The sequence below is a fragment of the Theobroma umbraticum genome, unplaced genomic scaffold (genome assembly GCF_002168275.2).
Source record: "Theobroma umbraticum cultivar Fairchild unplaced genomic scaffold, ASM216827v3 scaffold_51.0, whole genome shotgun sequence".
NCBI classification, from domain to species: Eukaryota; Viridiplantae; Streptophyta; class Magnoliopsida; order Malvales; family Malvaceae; genus Theobroma; species Theobroma umbraticum.
The window spans coordinates 7,753,132-7,771,795 of NW_018397260.1; the positions used below are offsets into that span (position 1 = coordinate 7,753,132).

The following is an 18,664-nucleotide window of genomic DNA, read 5'->3' on the forward strand; positions in this document are numbered from 1 at the left end:
GGAGCCTATGGAAATGGCTTCATGGTCTCTTAATGACCATGTAGTTGATGAATGAGTTTAAGCGAGGCCCAAAATGGCACATTATCAATTCTAATACATTTACAACGCTGACCCACTAAGGGTCATATGCAGTCCCAAGTACGGGCCCAACGATGACAAATTAGGGACCAAATTTCCCCAAATTGGACATACTAAGGCCCAAGATTAAGCACAAAGCCAAACATTTAGAACAAAGCTAGCCCCAACTTCGACCACTAAGGCCGACTATTCTGCCCAAACCAATTAAGAAGCAAAATACCAGCAAGTTATGTGGCACTAAGCCCCGAGATTAGGACCAACATGACCCATTACTAAATAAAACTTGGCCCATCTTTGATCCACTAAGGCCCAAAGAAAGAACCCAATTCGGCTCAATTTGCGCTCAATAAGGCCCAATATCCAGGTAACAAAGGCCCATTAGGCCCACTGATGACCCATTAAGAAACTAAATGTTATCCTATTTTCACCTATCAGGCCCAAATCTAGGCCCAATAATGACCCATTAAGAAACAAAATTTGTTAAACTTTGAACCACTGAGGCTCAATATTAGGCCCGATGATTACCTATTAAGTAACAAAATTTGGTCCAACTTTAACTCATTGAGGCCCAATGTTAGGCCCAAAGATGACCCATTAAGAAACAAAATTCCTCCCACCATTGACCCACTAAGGCCCAAGATTAGATCCAATGATACCTTATTAAGGCCCAACCAAGACCCATTAGGAAACAAATTCAAGCCCAACATTGACCCACTGAGGCCCAATAATAACCCAAGATGACCCATTAGACAAAATTTAGCCCAACCTTGACCCACTGTAGCCCATGATGGGGCCGGCAGGGATTCCTTTAGGGCCAACTTTGGACCCATGATGATACATTAATAGGCAAAATTTGCCCCAGCTCTAACCGATTAAGGTCCAATAATACGCCATCGCTAACCCATTCGGGTCAAATATAGGCCAATTGCGGGCCCGATAAGAACAATTTAGTCCTCACGTTGGGACCAATTTTCACAAAGGCCAAGAATTTGGCCCATTGTATGCATTACGGCTGAAAAAGTTAGCAACCAGTAAGGGCCCAATGTTAAGGATCAAAGTTAAGCCTACTTTGACCCAATTAAGCCCAAAGTTGGGCCCAACAGTGACCCACTATAACCTACAACCCAATATTGAAACAAACTTTGACCCCATTAGGCCCAATCCAAAATACTAAGCAAATAAAATGATAAATAAAATAAAATAGCAGCATTCTTCAGAAAAGTTGACAAGGACCACTTGAACTTTAAGCATGGCCCCTGCATTTTTGGAATTTACCTTAGTGCGGTCGTCCAAACGTGGGATGCTCTGACCATTAAAAGAATGAATAAATCGAACAGCAGTAATTCAAAATGCTCCAATACACAAGTTTCAACCAATATGATTGAGATTAATAGATCTAAACCACCTAAAACAATATACATATATATATATATATATATATAAGGGTTAAAGAAACGGCTCCTCATGGTGAAGTTGGTGGCATGTCAGGTTGATCATCAACTTGAGGTGGTGATGACCCAAAATCAAGGCTCGGGAAGACACCAGGCGGCCTCTCCCGGGGTTGGATCGATAGCAACTGGCTTGAGTCGCCCACAACATCCGCCCATCCATAATGAGGTTCAGCCCTTCAACCAAGTGAAAACTCGTTAATTTTCAGTGGCAAATTACTAGTCTTACACATGTTTGTCTTAAATGAGCATGCTCTTACTCATAGTACGTCTCCTCGTCAACAACTATATCCCAGCTTTCACCAGTTGTGCTCTTCCCATATTTGTGAACTTTTCTGTTTAGGAGACAAAGGGAATTAGTCTCTCTCCGTTAAGAGAGAAAAGACTATAAACAACAAGCCCAAGTCCACTTATTAATCAAAATGCAATTCAGCATTGAAAATGTGCAAGTGAGAACATGGAATGGAAATTCTAGCTAACATGAAAATGTTCCATACCCGTTTCCAAAATGCTCCTCTCCCCATGTTCTTGACCAACCTATAGGATAAAGAAAAACATAGATAGATAACAATGATATATATTCGATGAATAACATTCAATGATTTAACTCTATCCTGAAATTTTAGGCAAAAAAATCCCTTAGGTCACTTCTATACCTAGAGTCTCAAAAAAAAAGACAAACAAAAGTTCATACCACTGTAAGTCGTCTCTTGTGAATGATGATAAAGACAAATGAATCATTAATCCATAGAACAATCATTATCGTTGTGATAAGAGTGGTTGTGCTAGGTGCAAAGTTTTGAGAAATACATAGTGCTTGTTTGGTTTAGTTTTTTTTCAGCTTATCTATCTCTTAAAAGCAAAAACCAAACCAAACATAAATTTTAAAAAACTCTTTAAAAAAAATAACTTTTTTTTAAAAAATAAAATTTTTAAAAAAAGAGCTTCAGGAAAAGCTACTGAGCATTTTCTTCTCTTATTTTAAAAATATAAGAAAATTTTTATTTTTCTTTCAAAAATATCTTCATCTGTTAAAAATAATCACAATATTATCCTCTCAAAAAAAAATATCATTTATGATAATTTTAACCAAAATTGTAATTTATAAAAAAGAACTTATAAAAGAAATTTACCAAACAACTTCAGCTTAATTCTAAAAGCTATTATTTTTCATAAGAACTTCATAATAGCTTTTAAGCTAGAAAAAAGCTAGGCCAAACAGGCTCATAGAATAGTTTTTGCTTAACGAGTCAGACACAGGCATACACCCAGGTACACACGAATAAGGTTAATCATTATTGTTAACAAAATGAAGAACATGAACATTGATTGCTGCCAAACAGGAAATTACTCAGACAGAATGAATTTTATGCATCACATGCAGATGGAATGAAAAGACTATACATACGTTCACCACTTGGAGATACATGCCATGTCTCCCCTTGACGTGAACCAATACCAGAAAAGAACTTCTCTTCCCACTTATCTCCCCATTTAGTTCCCAATTCAGTCTCAGCCCATTTATCTGTCCTGCAAATCATCAAAATATAAACTTCAATATAACACCATAGGAGGGTGCTTGAGGTGGGAAGGCCCGACCAAATAGGAAGATAAAAAATAAAGAGAAGAAAACTTTATAATCTCAAATAGCAATTGAAGCATTCCTTATGAAGAAGATCAAAAGAAATGCTGTTAAAATTCCCAACACTATTAACATATCTCTATCTTTCCAGATAAAACAAGTCATGATATGGTTTCTGTCATATTACCATCTGAAGATACTAATTGCAGCGAAAAAGGTCATGAATTCGAACTATTAATAATAAAAATTCCAGTAGTCCACTAGTGCACTGAGTGGTTATGCATAAAGGCTAATTGAAAATTACCATTTAAGAACAGATCCTCTTCCATCATAATGCTCTCCCCACTTCTCCCACCATGACTGTTCATTCAGCCTACCATACTTATGCGCCCCTTTTTCTGTCCAGCCTTTAGCATCATACTTCTCCCACCTACCAAAATCAGTTTATCATCAATATACGGAAGATAGTTTGCCGTTGCTGAGCTGCACACTCAATGTGAAAGAAATATAATATCATGCATATCATCCACTGGTATATAACTCACCATTTCTCATACCAACCAGCATTTTCAGTGCCTGACTTTGCTTGCTTTTGAGCACTCCTCTCTATCCTTGCTAAATTACTGCAGTTTTAAAAATGTAGTAATGGTTTCATTGATGAAAAATTGCATGCATGGTAAACTGGAGATATCCTATTTGTCTCTATATGATAATTCGTGGATTCAAAGTTAAGTGTTCCCTGATAAAGCTAAAGGATGTGGAAATATAGACCTCCATTCATCTTGATGAAGCACTTCTTGCCATGTTTCCCACCATGAATCTCCTTCAGCATTTCTTCCTGATTTCTCAACACCTATAAGATATAAACTCTACTAAAAGTTAGGCAAATTACTATAGCCATAGTCTGTAGAACAATTTTTTTAGAGGGTGAACAAGTTTCTTACAGGGATATGATAACAAGACAAATGACCAAATTCATGCACAGATGATTTTAAAGTCATTTAAAAAAGAATAAACCATTTAAAATTTACCAGAATTAGACCATAGAATAAAGCAATGAAAAGGAAAGTAAAAGTACCTAGCTCTTTGTATCCACTCCAGTCACTTTTCTCCCACCACTGTCAAGGAGATCAATAAATCCAATTAAATGCATCCACCTGGGATGATACTTAATGGGGTTATAAAAACAATGTTAAGTAACAGAATTAGAAAAATCATTACAGTTCGCTTGTAGTTTTGAGATGCCATTCTCAAAATCATTAAGCAGATCATCTTTTCTTCCTCAATATAACTACATTTGCAGTCAATAAACCCTTTTGGGTGCTTAAATCTCTCAAACTACGCTCTTCTGAATGGCTGAATCTTAACTGCCATGGTGGCAAACATAGTACCTAATTGCTTTAATCTACGGTTCCTAGCAATCAAGTCCATGTTTGTCAATATTTGAAACAACATAGGAATTGCTTCTGAATTGCCACTCCAAGATCAAGAAAAGTCATAGATATAAATGTCATATAGCAGAATGATTTTATACCGTTTCCTTCCATTCTGAGGAACCGTCATGGGATTGACCACCCATCCTTGTCCATCTACACCGGTATCCGTTTTCACCAAGGTCCTCCCCACTTTCTCGGTACCACGTACTGCCATCTTCATTTGTGCCAGACTCATTAACATTCTCACTTAACAAGCTAATGCCCCAATCCTTCTCATTTGCAATACCAGTGTCTAGATTGCAAAAACAAGTGAACAACCATATCTTTATTAGGCATGGTAATCTAAATGCTACTACAAATCCTAGAGCTATATTCAAGCACGGAGAGAATTTCATAACAAAATTCCACAGTATAATGAGCATTGCGAGATACCTCTTTTTGGTGGAGTATCGCGAGACTGAGGACCAGAATTTCTTGGAGTGCACCGAGGGTAGAACTTTTCTTGTTTGGAAGCAAATCGAGATCTGTAACAATCATAGCATGAAATCAATATTACATTGCAAGCTTTAGTAGTTGAACACAACATTTTAAGTTCTTGCATCAAATTACAACAAAAAAAGCTACTAGCAATAGGCTTTGAGATGTGAAAATTCAAAATAAAAAGGAACAACCAAATCAAATTCAGAGCCTGAAATCAAAAAATTTGAACGTCCTACCCTCAAACCAAATAACTAAATTAGCAAGCTACTTAAACTGTCTTTGTTAAAAAAAAAAGATACATAAATATGAAAATAAATTCAGAATTCCATTATTCAATTTTAAGGAACAATAGGAGTATAAATATACGCCAATATATAGAAATATGCGATACGCATGCACATTCGTAGATAGACTGATAGAAATAGAAGTGAAGGCTGAGAGTGAGACGTACTGAGCCGAAGCAAAAGGCATTGTAGGAGAGGCATGGACTCGAAGCCTGTGAGGGCTTTTCTTGTGGTCGAACCGCCACTCCTCCGCCTTCTCCTTGCTCTTCCCCGAACCGGTGGCTCCACGGATCGGGACCACCGGGTCCGAACAACAGCAACTGATTCGACTCAAAACAGCGGGTCGATCACGTTGAAAGCTCATTCTCTTCCTTCTACTCGGTGCCAGTCCACGGGAGACATGGAACTTGCTGAGTTTGAACTCAACCTGAGTCGCGAATCCTCTGGAACTCGCCGCCATAGATTAAGAAAATGCCATGGACGAGCCAAACAAAAAAGAAAAATAAAAAGAAGAAAAGGAAGGAGGAAATTTTTGAAAAAGAAGAAAATGAGGAGCGTTTGGAGGAAGTAACAGAGTTTTAAGTAAAAGTAGAGAAGGGAAATTATTAAGGAAAATAAATCTAGAGAGAGGGCGGGCCAATGGGAATGAAGGAGAGGATTTCGGGAGAATGGGGGACGGGGTACATTTGACGGGGAGGGGAATTTTAAGAAGGGAGGAGAAGAGGTTTTGAGAAATCTTAGAAGAGAGAAAGATGCGAGTGGGTGGGAGTCGTAGTGTGTGGAGAGAGAGAGAGAGAGGTGAGATCAGATCGGTGGTGCTCCTCAGCCGTGAGCTGCGCACAATGCGAATCGCGGGATTTAATGATACACGTGAGCAACTCGGTCCCACTTGGCGGGTTTTTTCTTTTTTTTATCCCCTTATGCCTCTATGGATTCGCCACGTGTCTTCACATCTACCTTCCTTTTTCTTTTTTTTCTTGATTTTGTGATCCTCCAAAGGGGCAATTTTAATTTTTTTCTAGGAAAAGAAAAAACTTAAAAAAAAAAAAACAAAATCTCAGAGTAATATTGGCCAACGTAATTAATCATTTCATCAAATGCAAATGATTTGCTCAATAATCGGTTGCAATTAGTTATCCAGAAAAAAATTATTTACCTTCTTTAATTTCATAATTCATAGTAATTGCTTTTATATGAGTATGAAATAAGTCTATAATTCGAAATTAATTTAATTCAAACCTGATATTTTCCGAGATTGTTTTTTTAAAAATGGGCATGGTGCAAAATCCATACTTGAAATGCCGACTTGGTAGATTGTTTTGGTTTTGAAATTAAAGTCTGTTTTGAATGAATTTTATCCAAACACAGGTTTGCGGAATTTTTCTCAAATGAATCTCTGCTGCGGATAACGTGGCAGTTGGCATACACAGAAACTAGGGGATTCAGATTTTGAGAAGCAAATCTAATTGAAAAGGCGATATCTCCACTCGCTTTCAAGTCTCCAACTCCGGTCTCCCACCTTATCCAAGCAAAGGAGGGAGAAAATTGAAACTGCCACCGCGGCGAGCACCATTTTTCCCCCAATCCAACTGCTTTCACCACGTGTCAGCGCCTCACCAATTGATGACATGGCAAGGCACCTGTTGACCATGAGATTGAAATTGCGGATAAGCTGAAAACGTGGTAGCTTGCGTGTCATCTACACGTGGCAGACATTCATGGTTCCAAAGAGTGCCACGTGTTAAAAAGAATCGAGACAAGTGGAAAGCGTGGATCCCTGCCTCTGGACGAGGAAACCAAATCAAATTACCATCTCACTCGTGTTCCTTTGCGTTTGGATAAGCTCCACGTCACTGAAACAAAATCTAATTTCTGGATTTGTGTCAGGCGATTGCTTTCAATGACAATTACTCCTTTTTCCCAATGTTTTCCCGTCGCGCTTTATGCTCTGCGTGGAATACAAACCTTGCATGTTAGCCGTGGTCGGTTTGTCTACCTTGTTTTTCTTCACTATTCGGTAAATCACGACCACAAGTTCAAACATTTCAGACCCCTCTATCACATTGCGTAACGAAATTAAAAATATGCTCATTTATCCAGATGATGTAATAAGGTGATGGCACCCGAATGAGCAAATTCATTTAGCCACAGACAATTTCAAGCCCCGTATGGATCACTCTTCCGCAATAATTCATCGTGACTGGAGCTAGGTGCTGGTTCAGGGTTCAAATTTTGATTTGGCTTTTATCAAGTTAAAACTTTTCTATAGATATTTCTAAGGAATTTATGTAATAAATAACACAAGAGAACAACAAAACCTTGGTTCAACTTTCATGGTATATGTCAAGAATACACAGGCAGAAAACGTCATGAAACCAATCATCAGGTCGCCAGCCATCCAAACACTACATTTAAGTACTGGCCCTCTTCACGTCGAGCCGTATCATTGTACTCAAGCTGTAAGTTGCCTAAATATTTTGGGGCTCATTCATCTCTTTGAGCACTGCTGTTTAGAATCGGAAACTCTGCTGAACAGAACTTTTAGAAGAACAAGGACAACGGATAACCTTCATTTTCTTGAAAGGAAAGGCTTAATTGATTCTACGACCACCTGCATTAAAGAAAAAGCATAAATGAAATTGAGTGAACAACCACCTGCATGGCATGAAAGGAACAAATTGGGTGATCATGCCAAAAAGTTAATGTCGTGATTCAGCAATTACTAGACATCAAGTAAATTCTCATTTACAGGAAGAAATATTATCACCACAAGTGAAACTGAGCACTACGTTTTCTGGATACACATGAAACATGCTGACTGAACTTTTCATTTTCCGATTTTATAGAATCAAATTTGAGTTCCTTCTATATTTCTAGCATTAAAACTTGCAGAGTTCTTACCCTGCCATCATAGGATAGTGAAGCAAATATCCAAGGCTCACGAGAACTCCAAGCAAGGCCTGCAAATATGGTTAAAACCTGGTTAGATTAATATTCATATCATAGTAAAAAACAGAATTAGCACTGATTACCATATACACTGTCCTCATAATCACTATAGGAATTAAGTAACGGGTCAGCTTGTTGAGTGGGTGATTCAGTTATGCTGTTAAAACAAACATAAAGGAAAAAGTATCAGAGTAGACCAAAGAATAAAAAAGGCAGTTGTAAGAAAACTTCAGATGTGGGAGAAGAAAACAACCTTCCAGAGGTTGATTCATCACTGGCAGATGTAGGAGCCAGCCACAAGTTAACAGTTGAGTCTGTGCCAGCACTCTGCCGAAGAGAAACGCTTGTCAAGAAAATTTCAAAATATAACTGAAAGAAACAATTTGTAGTTTAAATTATACAATAATAGTGCCCATCATGCAGAAAGATGATGGCACATAAACGAAAGTACATTGTTAGGCATAGTTGATTCAGATGAATATTTGTAACCAGTTTAGTCCAACCAAGACCCTAATTGCTATAAGATGAATGCTCAATCCAATTTGTTTCAAACACAGAGAGAGAGAGAGAGATACCAGAATTAGCCCATCATACTCAGGGTTACACGTAACAGCCCATGTCCTGCCAACATTATTAAAAAGATCACGATCAGTGAACTAAAAGTACCTGAATTTAAATACTCCCATTTCTTTTTAAAGGGATGCAAACAGTTCAAGCCTTCAACTCAAATGTGGGAAATAAACAACAAAAGAATTAAGTGAAAAAATAAAAATAGTAGAGTTTTCAAACATCAAAATGACTTTAAGCCAAACGAACCACAAGAGTACACAAGTCAATTACCAGTGCATATGTCCAGGAAGCTCTTTCACAGGAATTTTGGGCTTTCTAAGATCCCAGACATGTATCCCAGATTCATCTTCTGCAGTGACCTGCAACAAAAGCAACAAAAATATTGCTCAGAAGTAGTATCATCTCATTTAAATTGGTTCATTCACAAATCAAAATCACAATTTTTATATTATTAATCATCCTTTAACTTATATTAGCAACTATTAGATATAAGTGAATGTCTTTTATGGTTGACAATGCGAAGGATTGACTTCATTCTAAGGAAATGCAAACACACCTATGAAAAAATTATTATCTGTGAAAAGTGATCCAAAATTGATAAATTCCCTTTTAAAAAATGTATAGAACATCTGAATACTAGATATTGGCAGATCATTAGCTAAAGCTTCGTAAACATACATGTGCGTGCATGGCAGATTTTTGACAGGGCAGTTCCCTGCATGGCCACAGCTTTGACCAAATTGACCAATAATTACAGTTTAATAGACCAAAGTTTCCTGCCAATTTCTCATCCTTACCATGTCAAAGTGACACAGTCGTAATTTATGTTACTAGTCTATACATAAAATATCTAGGTATGACAGGTGGAAGATCTTGGACATAGCTATAGAAAAAAGAAAATCTTATTTGATAGAAAAAGCAATTGAACATGCCAATTCATCCCTAAATAAAGCCATTTCTAAAGATCAATGTTGCAACAAAAATAAAAAAAATGCTGGAATAAAAGAAAAAAATGCAATGGCCACTAAAATTTTAAGGTGGTGTTAAACTAGCAAAATATGCAAGCTATATCCTTACAAGCATATGCTTTTTCTTCACATCATAGTTAGCCTTACGGATATGGGCTCGCTCAATTGAATTTGCCTTCCTGTGATTTTATGAAATTGTTGTCAGCCACAGCATAACTCTAAGCAAAATCGATACAGCATATCAAGGTTAAAACATTCTAAGAAAAAATTTTCTGCACAAGAAACTCAATGGTAAAGGTATTACACCCCTCCTCCCTCACCGTCCTCTTTCGGTTAGTGGAGGCGGGCAACGAAATAGCAACTCTTTGAATTGCGTTCCATGCCTCTTAGAACAAGGAATACAAATCAAGAGGGAAATGGAACACCAAATTACATGACCACCACTAGCTTAGATGTAGAGACAACATACTTCATTGTACGCAGATCCCAAAACTGGACTGATGATTCACAAGTTGCTGCAACAGCATTTACATCATGTGGATCCCATGCTCCACTGGATAAGTAATGAAGCATACCAGCTGATTCCTTAGATTGCACCTAGATTTCCACATCAAGATCTGAATAAGCATCAGAAAGAGAATTCAAAAATTTTACTATATTATTGGTATTTGGAAATTTTTGGTTTATAGTAACCACCATTGATATGTAGTGAATGACTGGGTACAACTACATGGCATCTAAGATAAATGCAAAGTTACCAACTGCTAAAAAATATCAATATCAGAAACTATGAAGCTATATTGAATATATTGGGAAGGGAAAATAGGGAGAGAGTGAGTAACTAATGCTTCAAATTGCAAATTTGTTTTTGAAGAAGGTATTTTAGTAATGCTGTATTACCTTCATAAATGCAAACATACAGGTTGGCCATTCACACAACTAGAATAACCATCAATGTTAAGAAGAACAGAATTGATCCAGAAACTAACCTGGGCAGCCTTTTTTGAACAATCCAAACTCCATAATAGAAGATTTTCATCATCAATGCTGATCAACTTATCATGCCTTCCAGATGGCCACCAGAGAACACTGTTGTTTATACACATACACAGTAAGCAATCCAAAATAAATTTTTTTAAAAAATGCCTTGTAGGAAATGCAGAGATCATTCAGTTTGAATAACTTAAGAGGAAGTTTTAAAACAGAAACTCACCAATTAATCTTACCAACATGTGCATCAAGCAAGGCAATTCGTTCCAACTGGGGTGAATTCAGCTGCCCATATAACTCAGGGATCTGCCATATTGCAGCCCCATAAGATTCCCCTTCAATGACATAGAATACTATTAAACCACTCTCCATCCTTAAGCCAATAAACTTTTTACAGGAAATGCTCTTACTAAAGACTAATTATCACGACAGCTAATGCAAGCAATACTACTAAAACTGATACATACAGAAAAGAACTATAAAGGTTCCTCAAAATGACCTAACTTGAAATTAAAAGGCCTGGAAACCACGACTATATATAGAATGATTATACCGGTTATTTTCAATAAGGATCTAATTTCCTTTTCTCTTTTTGAGTGGTAGAGTCACCAAAACCAATGAACTACGGGGGAGCAGACAAAGAAGGTCGACTAAGCTAGTCGACTGTTACCAAGATCAAGTTCACTAGCATCCTCATTGAACCTAAAAACAAACCACAAAACCAGAATCTGCAAGAAATGCACGAAAATCAAGATCAATAAGCTACCAGTAGAGAAAACGGTAGAGAAAATCCGCTGATCGAAGGGACAGGAAGCTAGGTCCCAGATCTCATTAGGATGCGAAAACAAGCCCTCGCAAATGAGCTCGGTACCACCTGAAGATAGCCGAATCAGATGCACCTGGCAGTTTTCAGTTCAATTCGGTAAGATGATAAAAATTTAAGCATTGTGATTGTGAAATTAAACGAGATTAATTAATGAACAAAAACCTCGTTTTCTTCCCGGAGACTGAGGGTTCCAGTAATGAAGCTGGTGTGATCCGTGTCCGCTTTGACATCCGATATGCATCTTGCCTGCGAGCATAAAAAGAGGTAAGCCTTAACACTTCGATTCTGAGAGGAGTAAAAGTTAGTGGGATTGAAATGTTAAGCGTCGACCTGATATTTGAGGCCATAGCCGATGCCAGAAGATCCTCCTTGCATCGCTGCACCACCTGGAGCTAACGAAGGCTGCTTCTTTGTCACCGGTAATTTCAACGCCTCGTTTTTCCGGACGTTTCTTGCTAAGATGCGTGGGCGTCGTTTTACTGGGTAATCGGCTACGCCATTAGCAATGGGCAATTCATTTGACCCTCCGGTTCGAGCCCAATAGGCTTGAAAGGGTAAACACAGAGGGTCCATGTTAGTCAGGACTGTTGGGCCGATAGAACCCGGAGCTTGATCCATCGATCTAAAAATTTTAAAATCAACTTAATCGAAATTTCAAAAAAATAATAATCATCCATCAAAATATATTCTTAAAATTGAAATAATTGAAAGTGCACTAGGCCAGTGGACTTAATCGATTATATTTTTCATCACTTCTTCCTATAACATTTTCAATAATATTTTGAAAAAAATAAAAATAAAATTACTCATCTCCTATTCTAATCAAGAAAAATTCAACTTACAAAAATATTATTATTAAAAATATTAAAATATAAATAATTAATAATTAATTGATTTGTCAGGTCAATTGTAGTTTTTTTTTAAATCAGAAAATGATTGAATAAATCAAACAAATCGATACTCATAATCAATTTAAGATTGAAATCAATGTAATCAAATGAATTAATTAATTTGATTGATTATTTTGATTTCAACTTAATACTGCTCAACCATACCCATTATTATGCTCATTTTCGTTTATGATAGTTTTTCGTGCATATTACTTGTGATAATTTAACGCAGGATCATGGTTGTTAGCGGATTTGACATGCTATTCTCTTTTGCTTTTCAGTTTTTTTCCAAAGGGGTGATGATCAAACACTGTCTCTATTATAACGACCATCATGAAGGGCACTAATTTTTTTTAATTGATGAATATTCATTATTATCTGCGTCGGAAGCTTGTAATGATGAACTCACCCATTGATAAATTGGGCCAATTGGGGACATTATGCAACATTTGCAAACAAATTTGGATTTAATAACATGTGCGTGCTATTTAAGCAAATATTTGGAAGTTATCTTGATTTGATTATTTTTATAATAAAAAATGATATGATTTTACCATAATGATATATTTACTCATAGTTTTTTTCAAATACATCTAATTTAAAATAACTTAATTCAAATTTCAAACGAACTAATCGAATTCTATTGAATGAAAATTTAGAATTATTAATCTTCTTTAAATTATAAACTTTTAACATATTCACACTTTAATTTTCTTTTTTTAAACTCAATTTAAATATGCATGTATTAAATTAAACATCACTCGTTAATAATGAATTCTAATTACTAATTAAATTTGTAAGAAGAAATAGATAGACAAACAGCATACAAATTATTATCATTGAAATCTATTATAATACTAATATGATAATTTATTATTTTATTTTTAAAACTTTTTAATATTATATTTATATATTTAATTCAATAATATATATATATATGAAAAACATATTTTTGTCACGTTGAAAACTAAAGGAAGTTTCCATTTTTGCCAAAGCCAAAGTCGGCTTTAGCTTAAAGCTACAAATGCCCTTGCTTTAGACCTTATAGTTTTATAACTCTCATAATTTTATATGATATAATTAATTATATTAAAAATATATAAAAATTAAAATAATTAATAAAATATTTTTTAAACTAAATGTTTATTAGATATCTATTTTCTCTCATTTCTTATTTCTTACTAATTCTCAACTATTTATATTATTTCTCCAATTATGTAAAAATCAAAACAATTAATAAATTATATATTCCTTTACTTTCTCAATTATGTATTTAATAAATTTTTATTTTTATTATATTTTAATTCTCATAGTGTTAATAATTTTTAATTATTTTTTATTTTCAATGAACTTAATATATTATTAATGATTTTCAATTAAAAGTTTTATTTAAATATTTAAACATTTAAAATCTATAAAAATATTGTACTGTCCCTGGTAAAATCATTATTAACTTTGACTGCTTCCTGCCTCGTGGACACTGGCAAACTGTCTGAAATGAAGAAAAGAAAAATGGAAGCAAAGGAAAAGAAGACGCGGCTAAGGAGTAGGAGGAAGTGGCCCGGAGGGAGGCGAAGCTTCTGTACATCAGAAGTGGTGACTTCAGATATATTGCGGGATTGGAAAAGTCGCACGTTACGCCAATCTTCTAAACCGTCCAAATCCAACGATGACTTCGTGATCATGAGACGTCTATTGTGCTGCAAGGAAAACGAAGGACACATCTCATCGAATTTAATTAAGACTCAACTAAACTAAGTAGCACTCCTCCCTTTCTAAATATTCATCTTCTTTTTTTATTAATTAAAGAATTCTTCGAGTTTCAAAAAAAAATTCATCTTTTTTTTATTTTTATAAAATTTTGACTTTCATTTATTTTATATCAAAATTTTAAAAATTTTATACTACAAATAGGTAATATTTTTAATATTAAAAAGTTAAAAACAAAAAATAAATTTATATAAAAAACATTAAGCATTTAGAAGTAAAAAATATTTTCTGCTAAATATTGTTGGTAAATGTCAAATGACTGGTTTCCAATGACAAGTGGCTAAACAACAATAGGCGCACCTTTTGAATATGACACTCTTTTATCGTTTGCCAAAATCAAGCAGGGACGTGTTATGTCAAGCTTTCACTTCGCATAATTTTTTATTTTCCTGGAGGGCATAAATTCCGTTTTGAAATTTTACGTCATTTCCTCAATGAACTAGAGATTATATAATAAATATGATAATTTGCACTATTTATTTTTTGTGACAAAATTTAAGTAAGACAATATTAAAAATAGTACCCACCTAGTAGTATATATTAATTAGTAGTACAGGATGACCTCATTTTCCATTATAAAACATAGTAGTGCTAAATATGGATATTTTATTGGCCTCTTCATGTTTATCTCTACTGGTGTGCTTAGTGATGTCTCAAAAGGTGACGTTAGTAAGAAGAGGGCAATGTTGGTATTTTAATACAAGTACTATATTTGTATTAAACCTAATATTTTTGGACATCACCATTAATATAACATAGCGTTAAATGGATCTTAATTTTGTATGATGATGTATAGTCCGTTTATAATATCGAAACACTTGTGTCACATATGATTTTCCTGATAGTATATGATACATATAAATAAATTAACTTTTATTATCCAATATATTTAACATGTTTAAATTTATATATTGAGTTATTAGATATTTAAATATTTAAATTTGTATAGCATTTAAATAATTTATATAAGTGTATGCTAACATTAGATTTGGTCATATTGGATATCATTATTAACATGACACGAAATTAAATGGATTTAAGTTTTATGAAATTATAACATCTCATAATCGTATAAACTCGTCTAAAATACGAAAAAAAATTATATCTTATGAGATTAATCTATGTAATTCATATGTGATATATTTAATTAATATCATATTAACAAGAGAATTTTCAAAATTCAAATCTTATGCGCCTGTTTCTTGTTTCACTTTGTACTTAATTTCTCACAAATTGTCACTTGTTTAATTTTTATTATTAATTAATATATATTTGATTTTAATTTTTTTTATCTCAAAAGGATTACGGATTTAATTTTTTTTCCCTTTTTCTCTCTCGTCTCGCAAGAGGAAATACAAGAGAGAAAGAAAGGAAAAAAAATTTTAAAGCGGTATTCCTTTTGATTCAAACTTTCATAACTCAAACTTATTGAAGGAGTTATTAATATTTAAAATACTTAAATATTTTACAACGCTTTTTATCAAATCCTACTCTTTTTTTTTAATTTGTTTTAACGGCAACAACAACATCAAAATAAATACGCAACAATTCTATAAGCAAAGTAACCGAAGAGGTAGCTACTCAGCAACAGAACTATGATCAAATGAATGGTCTTGTGCGGTTGTGCCTTCGTGTTAAAGCATGAAAATGACCTGAAATTCTAAAACTACCCTTCAAATCGTATAATTGCAACCAACTACATCAACTCACGCTAAAAGTTCGGCCCATCTTCCCCCCAAATCCACCCTATAAGAAAACAGAAGAAAAAAATCTTAAGAACAAGAAACCCTCAAAGCTCTTAAAACTCCCATCATATCTCTTTATCTATCTGTTCACTTTTTTTTGTTGTAATCGGCTTCTCTTTATGGGGAAGCCAAAAAACCTTGATATTCAAAGTTGATAACAGAGCGGAGAAACTTAAGAGAATTAAGGAGATCATGATGATAAAGAAACCACAAAAGATCAACATGTTAATAAGGAAATCGGTTTATGATCTTGATCGGCGTCTTCTCTTCTTAGTAATCACTCCTCTTTCGCTTCTTCTTTTCGTTTTCTTCTCATCTGCACCCATCAACTCTGTTTTCCCGCTCCGATCTTTCATCTTCGACAGAACCAACTCCTCGGGTTTTATCAGTTTATGGTCCCGGGGGGCCCCCAATCGGCTGCACTTTGGGTCGACTCCGTCCAAGGCCGAGTTGGATAAGTCGAGGATCGCGGTGTGCTTAGTTGGCGGGGCTAGGAGGTTCGAGCTCACTGGACCGTCGATCGTGGAGAACGTTCTTAAAGAGTATCCCAATTCAGACCTTTTTCTGCACAGTCCCATGGACAAGAATGCCTTCAAGTTATCACTTTTAAAAACTGCGCCGAGGGTCGCCTCGGTTAGATTATTTGAGCAGAAATTCGTGCCGCAGACGGAGGAGCAGTTTAGAGTCCTCACGGCGGCCAACTCTCCTAATGGTATCCAGGTAAAAACTGTGAACTTTCCTACTCTTTGGTTACGTAAAATTTTGCTATAATTGGGTTTCGTAAATATTTCTTCCACTTTCATAACCTACCTTGGTAAGTTGGAACCAATTTTTTGCGTTGGTTGGTGGATTTCGGAGCCGGAGTTGGAACCGTCGACAATTTGGTAGCCAACTGCTTTTGAAAGTTTCTACTTTTTCAATTAGATTTTTCTTGATATTTTTATTGTTGCTTGAGCTTGCGTTGTTTTTAATCCTTTTCCTAAAGCTGGGATAATACATTTTAGCATATTTGATGCGCCCATTGCATCTAGCTAAACTTTTCCAGTAATCATTTCATGGTCAATTTCAACGTCCAAATCCATGTTTCCTTAGTCTAGTATTTGCAATAGTTAGCTTTGAAATTTCCCTGGGTGGCCAAATCTACATAGACGACTAAGGACTTTCTGATATATCCCAACTGGGAAAGGTCCACGTGCAAAAAGGCCGTCCGCTCTTTGTCAAAAATTCCCTGCTTCTAGTATGATCCATTGTACGGTAGACCTTTTTTATTTGAAGATAATCAGGGCGAATCTTTAACGAAGGTCCCGCTCCGCCAACATGAATTTGAGCACCTGTTCTGGTCTCTATCACGACTTTTCCAATGTAGTATTTCAGGGATAACTGAAAGTAAAATTCACGTTTCTCGTACAGGGTCTTCTACAGTATTTTAATCTGGTGGAGGGATGCATCACGATGATCGAAACATACCAAAAGCAACACAACTTTACCTACGACTGGATTGTCCGAACCAGAGTAGACGGTTACTGGAATGCCCCGTTGTCTCCCCAGAACTTCGTGGCGGGCCAATACACGGTCCCTTCAGGATCAGTCTATGGCGGCCTCAACGACCGCCTCGGCATCGGCAACTTGCGTACGTCGAAAATTGCCCTCTCCCGCCTTTCTCTCATCCCCAAAATTGACTCGGCTGGTTACAGGCAACTCAACTCGGAATCAGCGTTCAAAGCCCAGCTCACCACCCTAAACATATCCTACGTAGAACACAGATTGCCGTTCTGCGTCGTGACTGACCGGACGTACGAGTTCCCGCCTGCCCATTTGGGAGTGCCCGTGGGGGCGCTGTCGAGTCCGGGTCCACTAAGCGGGGCCAAATGCAGGCCGTGCACTCCGGCGTGTCGAGACCTTTGCGTGGCGAATATAATGTCGTCGCTTGACAAGGGATGGAGCTGGACCAACTGGGGTAACGGGACTCTCGAGCTGTGCGATGCTCATGGCGGCTGGGAGAAAGGATGGGAGAAGATTTTCGATAGAGGAGCTGGTAAAAACTTCGCTGCCGAGAGGAGGCGAGTTAACGTTCTGAAATTTGAGGAATGTGTTCGTGATTTTCGAGAAATGATGAGGAAGGCCGTCAAGTGGGAGGCGCCTGCGGTGGAAGATATCTGTAGACTCGGCTTGGGGATGACACGGAGATGATTTTTACTATAGAGCAAAGCTTAGTTTGGGCTATATATCTTTTGGAATTGTATTTTTTTTTCCTGCTGTATGTACACATGTCCTAATCTAGCATTAGCATAGGTGTAAACGGGAAAGTAGCTTGAGATTAGTTCTTTAATTGATTATATTAATTAATTCGAGTAGTTTCGATTTTAAACATATTTGAGTTGATGGAATTAATTCATTATAAGTATATTTTAATTTCATTTATCTTTGTTGAAAATTTTAATGGTTTTAAATAACATTCAATAATAAAGATATTTAAATAGAATTAACCCTCTACTCATCTCTAAAAATGAGACTTATATTAAACACAATCAATATCCATCTATTAAATAATATTTATTAGTGTACTTAGTATTTGACTTATTGATTGTTTAAAAAATATAATTTAAATTTCTTTTTTATAATTATAAAAAATAACACTTACTGGTTGA

At 35.8% G+C, this 18,664-nt stretch overlaps 3 protein-coding genes across 3 annotated transcripts; 1 reads left to right on the plus strand and 2 right to left on the minus strand.

Moving 5' to 3' along the window:
- Window positions 1-1,355: 1,355 nt before the first annotated feature.
- LOC110417396 (inactive purple acid phosphatase-like protein) lies at window positions 1,356-6,143 on the minus strand. The gene is made up of 11 exons (XM_021429732.2): window positions 5,476-6,143; window positions 4,977-5,068; window positions 4,643-4,836; window positions 4,187-4,226; window positions 3,880-3,961; window positions 3,654-3,731; window positions 3,413-3,538; window positions 2,935-3,056; window positions 2,024-2,063; window positions 1,787-1,861; window positions 1,356-1,703 (listed from the first exon to the last, which is right to left on the minus strand). The coding sequence occupies exons 1-11, from the start codon at window positions 5,766-5,768 to the stop codon at window positions 1,541-1,543; spliced, it is 1,305 nt and encodes a 434-aa protein (XP_021285407.1). The 5' UTR covers window positions 5,769-6,143; the 3' UTR covers window positions 1,356-1,540.
- Window positions 6,144-7,611: 1,468 nt separating this feature from the next.
- Window positions 7,612-12,109, minus strand: DWA2 (DWD (DDB1-binding WD40 protein) hypersensitive to ABA 2). The gene is made up of 13 exons (XM_021429733.2): window positions 11,942-12,109; window positions 11,774-11,857; window positions 11,552-11,684; window positions 11,009-11,120; window positions 10,785-10,884; window positions 10,265-10,392; window positions 9,905-9,974; window positions 9,098-9,186; window positions 8,833-8,878; window positions 8,511-8,584; window positions 8,341-8,414; window positions 8,210-8,268; window positions 7,612-7,919 (listed from the first exon to the last, which is right to left on the minus strand). Exons 1-13 carry the CDS (start codon window positions 11,984-11,986, stop codon window positions 7,878-7,880), a joined length of 1,056 nt encoding a protein of 351 aa, XP_021285408.1. The 5' UTR covers window positions 11,987-12,109; the 3' UTR covers window positions 7,612-7,877.
- A 3,892-nt stretch (window positions 12,110-16,001) lies between these two features.
- On the plus strand, window positions 16,002-18,380 carry LOC110416894 (uncharacterized). The gene is made up of 2 exons (XM_021429023.2): window positions 16,002-16,736; window positions 17,427-18,380. The coding sequence occupies exons 1-2, from the start codon at window positions 16,209-16,211 to the stop codon at window positions 18,204-18,206; spliced, it is 1,308 nt and encodes a 435-aa protein (XP_021284698.1). The 5' UTR covers window positions 16,002-16,208; the 3' UTR covers window positions 18,207-18,380.
- Window positions 18,381-18,664: the final 284 nt, after the last annotated feature.

What these genes read in the sequence shown, in the direction of transcription:
- LOC110416894 (XM_021429023.2), top strand. Translation starts at nt 16,209, where the DNA reads ATGATGATAAAGAAACCACAAAAGATCAACATGTTAATAAGGAAATCG. An exon ending in ACTCTCCTAATGGTATCCAG is followed by an intron (nt 16,737 to 17,426) that starts GTAAAAACTGTG and finishes TTTCTCGTACAG; the next exon opens with GGTCTTCTACAGTATTTTAA.
- LOC110417396 (XM_021429732.2), bottom strand. Translation starts at nt 5,768, where the DNA reads ATGGCGGCGAGTTCCAGAGGATTCGCGACTCAGGTTGAGTTCAAACTC. An exon ending in CCTCAGAATGGAAGGAAACG is followed by an intron (nt 4,227 to 4,642) that starts GTATAAAATCAT and finishes TCTCCTTGACAG; the next exon opens with TGGTGGGAGAAAAGTGACTG. An exon ending in GAGGAGCATTTTGGAAACGG is followed by an intron (nt 1,862 to 2,023) that starts GTATGGAACATT and finishes TCTCCTAAACAG; the next exon opens with AAAAGTTCACAAATATGGGA.
- DWA2 (XM_021429733.2), bottom strand. Translation starts at nt 11,986, where the DNA reads ATGCAAGGAGGATCTTCTGGCATCGGCTATGGCCTCAAATATCAG. An exon ending in CATGTTGGTAAGATTAATTG is followed by an intron (nt 10,885 to 11,008) that starts GTGAGTTTCTGT and finishes TATAAACAACAG; the next exon opens with TGTTCTCTGGTGGCCATCTG. An exon ending in CTTCCTGGACATATGCACTG is followed by an intron (nt 8,879 to 9,097) that starts GTAATTGACTTG and finishes TAATGTTGGCAG; the next exon opens with GACATGGGCTGTTACGTGTA.